This window comes from Macaca nemestrina, chromosome 10, assembly GCF_043159975.1.
Source record: "Macaca nemestrina isolate mMacNem1 chromosome 10, mMacNem.hap1, whole genome shotgun sequence".
Classification (NCBI taxonomy): Eukaryota; Metazoa; Chordata; class Mammalia; order Primates; family Cercopithecidae; genus Macaca; species Macaca nemestrina.
In genome coordinates this window covers 93,478,203-93,490,251 of record NC_092134.1, presented here as the reverse complement: position 1 = coordinate 93,490,251, position 12,049 = coordinate 93,478,203, and the positions used below count along the sequence as shown (strand labels likewise).

The 12,049-nt window shown below is 34.6% G+C and overlaps 1 protein-coding gene across 1 annotated transcript in view; it reads left to right on the top strand.

Annotated features, from left to right (window-relative positions):
* LOC105470180 (leucine rich repeat kinase 2) overlaps positions 1 to 12,049 on the top strand; it is a 145,173-nt gene that overhangs the window by 86,431 nt on the left and 46,693 nt on the right. The window contains exons 33-38 of the mRNA XM_071071872.1: positions 956 to 1,044; positions 5,693 to 5,880; positions 6,744 to 6,898; positions 7,723 to 7,869; positions 7,971 to 8,162; positions 8,810 to 8,956. Coding sequence (XP_070927973.1) covers positions 956 to 1,044; positions 5,693 to 5,880; positions 6,744 to 6,898; positions 7,723 to 7,869; positions 7,971 to 8,162; positions 8,810 to 8,956 — 918 coding nt within the window. The remainder of the gene's footprint in view (positions 1 to 955; positions 1,045 to 5,692; positions 5,881 to 6,743; positions 6,899 to 7,722; positions 7,870 to 7,970; positions 8,163 to 8,809; positions 8,957 to 12,049) is intronic.

Genomic DNA, 12,049 nt, shown 5'->3' with positions numbered 1-12,049 from the left:
CAAAGCTGAGAGAATATCCATACAGTTCTTTAATAGGGCACTGATTTTTTTCTTTTTGGAGGATCATCATGTGTGTGGATGATAAATCATGTATCATGTTGTAAGAAAACAAATTTAGAAATCACCTAGGAGTAAAGTAGTGGAAAGATTCCCTGAGTGAGAGTTAAAATATTTGGGTTTTAGAACTTACTTGTACTATTCAGGAGCTGTGGAACCCCAAGCACAACCATATCCTTCCATAATGTCAAATGAGTTTAGTGCATGTGAAACTTATTTTTATATTGCAAAGGGGAATTATTGTTGGAATGGTCTAACTGGGACGCTTTGAGAATCAATGGCTCCCTGAGATGATGCAGCTGCTGAGTGGAAGATCTAGCTCTCTTTCATCAAATATTGGTCTCAAAGATGAAAATTCTCAAACCAACTTCAGTGCTAATTGTGTACTTGATCATATTACTTTGCCAGAAATGTGTGAGTTGTTTGATAGTACTAGAGTAAGTGACTGGGAAGCTGCTTTTGATCCCTAGATTCTGTTGTGTGAAAAATAGCTTCCTGTGGTTTATGATCTGTTCCTTTTCCCCATTGTTCTTAAGGTATGCTGAAATATGCTGTGTTTCTTATCTGTATTTGAAAATAAAACATGTCTTTGTAGTGTTTATTCAGCAAGCAAAACAGAAAATTATGAATTTCTATGTATGCATGAAATATGCTTTGTAATGCATGTCAGTGTCTCAAATATGTTTATATATGATTGTTTTATGTAGTTTAAAAATACTCCATTATAATATTGGGACTTTAGACCATAGGATGCACAGCTTCTAGTCCCAGCTCTGCCACTAGGTATGCTGAAATTTCTTTACCTGTAAAATGAGGAAGTTGGACTAGATTCTTTCTAAAGCCCCTTGATATTTGTTCTACATTCCATGTTTCACTGTTTGATGAATTTTTACTACAGGAGTCCTTCTTCATTTTCAAGACCCAGCACTGCAGTTAAGTGACTTGTATTTTGTGGAACCCAAGTGGCTTTGTAAAATCATGGCACAGGTTGGTGTCTTTTATTTTTGTGGCACGGGGTTATGGTCAAAGCATAGAACAGATGGCGCCCAGAGCATTGAGCATTTTAGAGTTTGGGTTTAGTTAAGGCAGAAACTTTTGTGAATTTAGAAGACTGTGGAACATTTCACATAGAAGACTACTTGAAGAACTTCATGGAAGAAGGAAAGATGTCTTGAGTTCACTTCCATGACTTGGTTTTCCAGCCACATACAGATGTTTGTAACACTCTGTCCCATGCTGCTTTACTAGATCCTGATGATGTCATCGATTTGGTTACTGAATTAGTCAATTGAACGAAGGCTTTGTGGAAATCCTTGGGGTAAACACATAGAAGAAAATTGGGTTGCTGAGCCTGTGAAACCTCCATCTAGATAACATGGAGGGGAGTTTTGACTTAAGTGAAATGATCTGAACTTTAAATGCTTATGATTTTGAAAACTTTGGATGGCGTTGGTTATAGCTGTTTTTTTCTTATATTTCACATGGAAAATGTTTTTTTCTCCGAATGATAATCCATTACCAGTGAGTTTAATTAGTTACAATAAACCATCTCTGTAGCTTTGACATAAAAGACCATTTGAGCAAAGCATACTACCTCAGGGCTTTTCAACCCCAGCATGATGACATTTTGGGCCAGATAATTCTTTGTTGCACATTGTAGCATGTTGGCAGCATTTTTGGCCTTTATATTCTAGATGTAAGTAATATCCTTTAGCTGTGACAAGCAAAAATGTATCCAGACATTGCTAAATATTGCTTGGAGAATGTGAAAATGACCCTAGTTGAGAAACATTAAGCTTCTGATTTGTTGATGAGTAAAATTTATAGTTTTGCATGTGGCTGCCCGAGTCCCTAAAATTATTATATATTTTTATATTAAGAGATATCTCTTCCAATTAAACCATAAAGGTAATTAAATTCACTCAGACAGTCTTGAATAATTGTTCCTAAATTCCATCTAAGGAAACAAAGGAAGGTATTGTGAAGAGAGAACTTAGTCGAGGCTAAATCCAGTACCATGGAACTCGAGAGCATATTGAAACATTGCAGTCAGTGATTATTTGCAGTATGCTAGTTATTGCTATTTTGGGAGGTATTTTTAAATTAGACTTTCAACCTTCTACACATATTGTCATGGATCGTGTGATTTTACTCAATTATTAAACGATAATGGAGACAGTAATGTGACCCACTGCACTTACTTGAGGTAATTGATTATTAGTTCCGTGAAATTTCTTAATGCATTAAGCCTTTGTTTACTTATTTTTTAAATAAGGAAAATAACAGTTGTCCTCTATATTGCCTCCCTAGTTCAGTGTAAGTGAGGGGTAAATGTTAGCTAATTTTATATTGGATCTACTTGGCAATTTAAAGAATGTTAATTAGGAAATTTTAAAAAATTCAGAACTATAAAGAGGTACTCACGTAGTTTTGGAAAGTGTGTCATTTATGGGCACAAATAAAAAAGATGTGTAGGTAGCTGCATCCTGTACAGCAAAGGAAGTTTTAAATATATCCAGCAATTTTGTTGTCCTAGTTGGCGCATGGTAGCTATCAGGAGGTAACTTAACTCCATATAGTCAAGGAAACGCTATAGTTGCTCCCTAAAGTGATGTGTTTCCATGTCACTATGGAACACTTGAAACCGCACACATATGAACATTAGGGTGGGCATATCTTGTACAGTAGAATAAGGAAGAGGTTTGCATCAGAATCCCCCTTTTAAAAAAATGCAGATTTTCACTATGACTGCAATAAAATTCCTAAAGATTTTGTGGAGTAATTAAGTTGAAAATCCATGAAAGTTCTTCTCATTAACATAGTTATAAATATGATAACGTAAGTAAAAATTAAGTTAATTTGAGCCACTCAAAGTTACTTTGAAAGACAGATTTAAAATGTCAATAAAATGATAATTTAAATTTCTTGTTAACCTAAAAAAAAAGTACCATCATTTTTATTTATGCCAATAAATTGAAATATAATGTCATTTTCTCACTAAGGTTTAAAGGAAATGAAAGCTCTAAATAATCAAGTGAAACCAAGAGCAACTTGTCTGACAGCTATTAGCAAAAATAAATAAGAGTATTCACCTTCATGAATCAAGGCAAGGGCACGAATAATTTCATGGTGCAGAAGCTCTAATGAGCCCACCCACTCTATGTGCCCCGAGCTGTAAGGTCACTAAACTAATTTTAAAAAGGTACCATTAAGGCAGGTAGAAGCTTACAAGACTCATTTAACTGTATGATAAAAGAGATATGAAAGGGACCTATTGAATTAATCAGGTGGAACATTAAAAAGCTTATATGGTAATTTAACCTTGATAAAAATACATGGGAGAAATACAAAGGAATTTGGAAAATTCTCTTTCCTTGAATAAGGCATCAGTTAGCTATTCAGGTTATTAGGTTGAAGGAATGTTAGGAGCTCTTTTAAAGGTGATAAAGTCAAGATAATGTTGCAGATTTTATTCTTACGTAACAAACCCCCTCAAAACTTGGAGGCTTAAAATGTGAACAATTTATCATTTCTCATTGTTCTGTGGCTTGACTGGGCTCAGCTGCGTGGTTCTGCTCCACATGGTATTGGGAAGGGTCGTTCACTTGGCTTCATTCAGTAAACTGAGCTGGAAAGTGCAAGAAAGGTACGTGCACGTTTTTGGAGTATTGGTGCATCTCCATGTGGCCTATCGTATGGCTAGGTTGGGCTTCCTCGTGGCGTGGTGATTACAGAGTAATTGGACATCTTTCATGGTGGCTGGTTACCAAGAGAAATGAAGCAGAATTTTTCTGTCCTCTTAAAGGCTAGGCCGAGGACTGGCAAAAGTATTAATTCTGCTACATTCTAGTAACCAGAGTAACCACAAACCTACCTCAGAATAAAGGGGAAGGGAAATAGACTCCATATGAATAGCACCTGTGTATAGCGATAGAAATGATGTGTCCATCTTTGGAAACTTCTGCTGCAAGTAGTGGTAGCATGCTATAGATCCACTAGGAAAATCAAGCACAAACTCTTTAAAAAATAAATGTATCTTAGTAAAATAAATTAGAATAACTAGATAATAATGGCTAACACACATGAGGTTAATATGTGCTTTTCAAAGATTATCTCATGTAATTCTCACAGCAACACTTCCAAATGGTATTTTATTAACCCCTGTGATACAGATGAAGAAACTGATTGACAGAGAGGTTGAATAATTTACCCAATGGTACACATTCAGGAAGAGGTAGAGTTAGAATTTCAAACCAAGTCGTTTGACTCCAGGGCCTATGAGTTACGTTCATAGGGCTAATATTCAAATGAGAGAAAAGAAGTAATAAATAAACATATAATATGTTGAGTGGGTGCTACGAAGAAAATATGAAGTGTAGTTGGAGATGAGTTGTCAAAAAAAGGTCTTAGCACTTAAAAAACACTGAAAGAGCAAACAATTCTCTTTACCACCTGAATTGTAACAGCAATCTGGAATTGCTATAAAGTACACAACATGGGAGAAGTCTTAAACAACAGTTTTTATTATTTATAGGCCCATTGCACGCTGTCATTAAATACCAGTATGTACAATCAATCATGCATTCATTGATTTAATAAATACTGTGCAAACAAAATAGAAATACAGAGATGGGTAAGACAAGTCCTTGGGCCTAAGGACTTTATAACCTGGTATTTCACCCAACTACATGATAGCATAAATAATGTTTACTTCTGTTTAAGTATTCCTTGAACATTATAGATCTACCAAAGAAAATTAAATACAAACCTCTTTTTAAAGTGAATTTGAAAAGCAAAATAAATTGGAATATATAGATAAATATGCTAAAATTTGTCATATGTACTTTGTGGGCTTTGCATGTGTTATTTCATTCTCAGGGCAATCTAAGACGATTACTTTTACTGTCTCATTTTACAGAGAAGAAAGCTGTGCATTAAAGAAATCAAATACCTTTCCCAGGGTCACACAGCTAGTAGCAGAGCCTGGATTTGAATCTGGGTTCTGATTTTTAACTGCCATGACAATGATCAAAGCTCAAAGTATGATCTCTGTGTTAGAATTATCAGGGTTGCTCGCTAAAAAAGCCGATTCTCAAACCTCATCCCAGACCTACTGACCCAGACACTGCAAGTAGAATCCATCAAAATGCAGTAGTTACTTTGAGAATCATGAAACTCTACTACACCGTCTGTCTTCCTATTCATGGAAACCCTCTCCTAGTATATAAATGTGAAGAATATTTCTATTTCAAACCTGTATTGATAATTCTCTGGAAGATCATTTTCCTGGGAATATATTATTGATGAGACTGCAAAACAGAAGTAAGGTATTGGATTGATCTTTTCACTGAAGCTAGGGAAATATTGATGTTCATTGGTTCCAGAGAAGTTCAATGATTTCCAATCTGAATTAACTCCTTTAACAATTTTTTTTTTTTTTTTTTTTTTTTTGAGAGTGAATGTCCCTCTGGGCTTCTAGGCCACATAGTTGCAAGAGAAATTAGGTACTTTGTTGCACTTGAAAACATTAAAATCTTTCTGACTACTTTCACTGAGCAAAGAGACCTAAAATGCTTTAAATTTGCAACCTTTCAGAAAATAAATTCTAGTGATTATTTATGACTCAATCTTTCAGATTTTGACAGTGAAAGTGGAAGATTGTCCAAAACACCCTAAGGGAATTATTTCACGTAGAGATGTGGAAAAATTTCTTTCGAAGAAAAGGAGATTTCCAAAGAACTACATGTCACAGTATTTTAAGCTCCTAGAAAAATTCCAGATTGCTTTGCCAATAGGAGAAGAATATTTGCTGGTTCCAAGCAGGTAAAAAAAACCTTAAAAAATAATTACTACATGGAAATTCACTATCTATTCTTTTAATTGTCAAAGTAACTGTAGTCTATAATAGATGTATTAAATAAATAAATAAATGTATTTTGCTTCCAGTGTAAACTTCCTGCTGACATATTTATTGTGGAATGAAACATTGCATCTGACACTTTAAAGATATAGTAAAACTTATTTTATATATATAGTTACTAGTTGACTTATCACTGTTTAAATTATTTAAGAAAGGTAAATATTAGAGATAAGTGTGTGTGTGTGTATGTGTGGGTGTGTGCGTCCCTGTTTATGTACGTGTGTGCTCTTAAACAACACTGAGAGAGTTTATTAAGCAAGTTCTGAGAAGATAGTGAGTTTTCAACAGAATTTTAAAAGCATTTATGGCATCATAGTGGATGCCTAAGTTTTAGCCTATACTTTGGCTGTCCTACTGCTTTATAAGCAAGTGGGAAATGTTATAAAGTAATATGATGTTGAAATGTGCAAATTACATTGATGGATGCAGCCAATTGTAAAAATAAATATACACTTTTTTCTAGGACATGTATTTTTCAGGATTTATGTAAGATTACATTTGTCTATTCATAACTAATTATAATAATTTATGTATTAGTGCACAGGGATTACCAAAAATATTTCATGCATCTACATCTGAGCATGCATTTGAATTGATTAATGACCTCTGAATTTTTGGGGTAGGAAAAACATGTGAAACAATGTTACAAAAAGACTACAGTTGCTTGGAGTGGTTACCTTCATTGATTTTAAGCAGTAAAATCATTTGCTCAACATTTTTGGGTATGCTGTGAGGCTGTATAACCATAGTGTCCTTTTGCCTTTAGTTTGTCTGACCACAGGCCTGTGATAGAGCTTCCCCATTGTGAGAACTCTGAAATTATCATCCGACTATATGAAATGCCTTATTTTCCAATGGGATTTTGGTCGAGGTTAATCAATCGATTACTTGAGATTTCACCTTACATGCTTTCAGGGAGAGGTGAGTGTTTAATGAAGACTTAATATTTAGAGAAATTAGGGAGATGGCATATGAAAAGTAATATGCCATTTTCTCAGAGTTTACTTGTTTGGAAGGCAGCTGAAGAATTAGAAAATAAGCTCATAAAACCTTGGAGTAGGCAATGTAAAGATACACAAGCACATATAACCTCATCCAATTTGTCAGGAAGAAAACTCCTTAGGTGCTCACTCAGCTCTTGGCCGTGATTACATTGTAGGGAGTGTGATTATCTCTTTTCTGTTGCACAGCCACTAAGCCATTTACAAAGAAAAGAGCAAATCCGGTGTTTATAATGCTAACTCTTTCTTCTAAAATAAATAGAGACATTTTGGTACTGCAAAGGGAAAATACCATTTTGGGGATTAAAATTAGCTTTACACAGGTGTTACAGGTTTCCAAAATAAACCTTATCTTGATTGGAATTAATCAACATATAGGTAGTTACATTGCATTAAAAAGTTCAGAAAGTTTTGGGTTTAGCACAATCAATTTCTTTTTGAAAATTATGAGGATTGATTTGTGATTCTCTTTCGTCATCGGTTGAGCCTATTAAACTGCTTAACAGCATCAACCTGAAATGGATCTTAATCTACAGGGGATTTAACTGGTTTTATTGTAAAGTTATGGATAAAATATTTAATAGATATGGATGAGGACTCATATCGTTAACAACCCAATACTTTCTTTCAAAATGAGTAGATCTGTATTACAATCACTTGTGGTGTGTGCAGTAGATTTTTTCCCTTTAATTTAGGAAGCAGTTAATAAACAGCTCCATTTGGATCCATTTAAATTTCTTTTAGAACGAGCACTTCGCCCAAACAGAATGTATTGGCGACAAGGCATCTACTTAAATTGGTCTCCTGAAGCTTATTGTCTGGTAGGATCTGAAGTCTTAGACAATCACCCAGAGAGTTTCTTAAAAATTACAGTTCCTTCTTGTAGAAAAGGTAAGGAAATCAATTTAAATGCTTCAATTGTAACACTAAAGAAATCTAAACTTAAAAACATATATGTATATAAACAAAAAACTCTGTTTTCAATCATGTAGGCTGTATTCTTTTGGGCCAAGTTGTGGACCACATTGATTCTCTCATGGAGGAATGGTTTCCTGGGTTGCTGGAGATTGATATTTGTGGTGAAGGAGAAACTCTGTTGAAGAAATGGGCATTATATAGTTTTAATGATGGTGAAGAGCATCAAAAAATCTTACTTGATGACTTGATGAAGAAAGCAGAGGAAGGTATGTTTTGAAACAACTTACAAATGCGTTTAAGTGATCCTTCAATACTTACAAAATGACTTTTATTAAATGTAAATATTCTTATTCGTAACGGATGAGTTGAAAAATAGTATATTCAATTATAGGGACTGTTCAGAAAACTGGATTATATTTATTATCAATAAAATCTTGTACTCTAGATTCAGAAAATGTTTTTGAGGGTTTGAATGCTGGCTCATTGAACAACATATCCTCATCTGTGAAACAGGAATACCAACCACATCTATCTCATAGAATTGTTATAAAGATTCAAATGGACAATACATGGATGTAATTTACTAACAGGTCTGCCATATAATAACAGCTTCAGCTTCATGAATGTGGCAAAAGCAGAGAATAAATAACTTTCTAGTCAGATGTCTGGTAGTCTGCAGCAGTTCAGAATTCTACAAGTGAACGTAGGAATAAATTTTTGAAATTCCAAGTAGATAGATATTAAGTGAATCTTTAAAATGTTCTCAAATTTTCTAGAGAAATCTAGGATTGGTTAGAAAGGGAGGGGTTAGAAATTATAGAAAATATTCCATTATTTTTTCATATCAAAACCACAGATTTATGTATCTCCTTAAATGTTGTTTTTATTTAAAAAATGTTTTATTACTTTTCAGGAGATCTCTTAGTAAATCCAGATCAACCAAGGCTCACCATTCCAATATCTCAGATTGCCCCTGACTTGATTTTGGCTGACCTGCCTAGAAATATTATGTTGAATAATGATGAGCTGGAATTTGAACAAGCTCCAGAGTTTCTCCTAGGTAATTCTTTTTGTTAATTTGAGAATAAAAATTAGGATGTATTTTTCTCCTTATAATTTAGAAAATAGATCTCATAATTATATTGTCATAGATTTTTACTGTCTTCATATATTTGTTATAATGTTTTTTATTTTGAATGATATACTTTAAAGGAATATCATGTTACACATCTGGAATTTGCTTTGCATATAATCATGTAGACTAGGATCAAGATGAGGATGAGATTATCATGGAAGCACAAATATTTATGAAATATATCTTTGTATTTGCCTTAATTGCCAGGGATGTGGGAGGCAAATAAGAAGGTTTTCAGGTGAGTTAAGTGAAGCAGCCATATTTTATATTTAAAATGACAGAATAGGTAAAGGAAGCACACCTCAGTGTAGTCATAGCAGGGGTTTTATGACTGAGTGTGACAATGCTGAATTCTCATAGAAATATTCATAAAAAGCCTTGAAATTAAGAAGTCAGAAGTGTCACATGGTGATATACTCAAATTCTTTTTTTTTTTTTTTTGGTATGCTGAACAATTTACATTTGTTGGTTCCATGAATTCAATCAGTTATTTTCAATAGAGGATGATGGAAATCATTGAATTCATGTAGCATGTTTAGGTGTTCATTGAGAAAAGGTGAAGTCATGGTAACCATGTTCCGATATTCTCGTTTGTATCTTGACTTCCTGGACCTGTCCTATCATTGTACATGGATTTTTAGGCCTAAAAGATGTTTTTAAAAAATGCTCATACACTTCAGAAGATGAAAAATGTATGCATTATAACTACTTTGGGAAAGAAGCAGTCAACATAAGATATGTCACTGTATGTCATTCAGTAGATTACATGTGTGGCTTCTTATGTCTCTCAGAATAAAAGCTAATGTCTTTACAAGGCCTGTGATGCCATGATCTATCTGACTCCTCGGTTATTGTTTGTTTTTTTTTAAAAATATATTTTATACAAATTTATTTTTTTAATTGACAAGTAAAAATTGTATATATTTATGGTGTACAACATGATGTTTTGATATATGTATATGTTGTGGAATGGAGAAGTTTAGCTATTTAACATATACATTATCTCAAATACATATTTTTGTGGTGAGAAGTTTTAAAATCTACTCTAATAGCAATTTACAAGTATACAGTATGTTATTATTAACAGTAGGCTGATGTACTCAAGTTTTAAACATTCCAGAGAGTCATTGAGGCAACTACGAAATGCATTAGACTGATTTAATGTAAAGCATTTAAAGACAATTTTGACCTTACTTTGTTTAGTTTTTGTTGTTGTTTAGTTTAATTTTAATCAAATTACCCCAGAGATAATGCCTAAAATCTGTCAGTCAGGACATAATATTCTTAGCAAAAAACTGTCCAAAATTTGGGACATGATATTTAAAGCTAAATAAACACCTTTATACTTTTCATATTGGCATTCATTGGGAAGTTTAGGATGAATTTAAATGCTTTGGAACTGAGGAAGTTAATGTATTAGTAATAGAGGATTAACACAAAATGCTGAATCGTCAATGCTGAATCCTACATTTTAATCAACCCCAAACTTCAAGGTATACAGTAAAGTACCAGACATACTGCATCCTTCCTCTGAAGAAATCCCAAACTGTCAGACACAGATTCCTAAAATATTTCTTTGTCCTGCATTAAAATGTGTTTCAGATGAATGGACACGTTTTGAGTAGTGTATGTGGAAACGTCATTTACAAAGTCTGTTTAGTTGGCCGGGCGTAGTAGCTTACTCCTGTAATCCCAGCACTTTGGGAGACCAAGGCAGGTGGATCACGAAGTCAGGAGTTCAAGACCAACCTGACCAAGATGGTGAAACCTCGTCTCTACTAAAAATACAAAAAAAATTAGGCGGGTGTGGTGGCGGGTGCCTGTACTCTCAGCTACTTGGGAGGCTGAGGCAGATAATTGCTTGAACCTGGGAGGTGAAGGTTGCGGTGAGCCGAGATTGTGCCACTGCACTCCAGCCTAGGCGACAGAGTGAGACTCCGTCTCAAAAAACAAAAACAAAAACAAAACAGAAACAAATAAACAAAGTCTGTTTAGTTACACAGATAAGAAAATGTTTGTGATTACTCTCCCTTCTCTAGACCTATGTCCCATAAATCCATAAATCCCATGTTCACTTACAGAAAGCAGTCTAGATAGGAGTTTCTCAGTCTTTGAGCTGTTGCCATTTTGGCTGGGATGACTGTTATCGAGGTGCATCGTAGGATGTTTGGCAGCATCTCTGGCCTCTACCCACTAGATGTCAGTAGTATCTCCCCTTCTTCCCTCAGGTGTGACAATCAAAATGTCTCCGGATGTTGCCAAAGATAAGGGGCGGGGTTGAGTATCCGTGATTTAACAAATTAGGTGTATCCTTCTAAAAACATTTTACAGGTAGAGACTCCAGCATCTTTATATTAGGGTAATCTGGAGAAGGTCTTGCCTCTCTCCGTTTTCCCTCTTCCCATTTTTATTGTAGGGCAGCAGTGCATTCAGGCTTTTTGAAAACTCTCTTTTTCCCAGATAGCAGTAACTATTATGCAGTGACTAATACGACCCACCTTAATAGATATGAATAGACTTGTTTTGTGAATATATTTTAAAATGTAAATGTATGGGATTTTGTTCATGCATCTAAGAAGCTACAAGGTACATTTCCTCTTGGTGGAGCTATTTATTTTTCTGGAGAGCCAAGACAGGTACTTCTACTTCTGTGGTGTAATTTGAGGGGTTAGGAAAATTTCCTTGCCTTCAATTTTCCTTCCAACCTGGATATCACAAATACACAATAGTAGTCCTCAACTTTATTTTTGTTCTCAGTCACCTGAAAGACATGACAATCCATACTCTATATTAATGCAGCAGTGATTCTCAAATAGAGAAGGGCTTTAAAAATTAGAAATCCCTACTCCATCTTGAAATTTTGATGTATCTCCCTAGAGTATGTTACTTCTCTATGCTCCATTACAATTTCTCTTTATTGTTGATAGCTGTCCAGATTGAGGGGAAGCAGAGCAAGATGCATCTATTATATGTTTCCATCTCTCCGACCCATTCTCTCCCTTTCCCCTCTACTTGCTT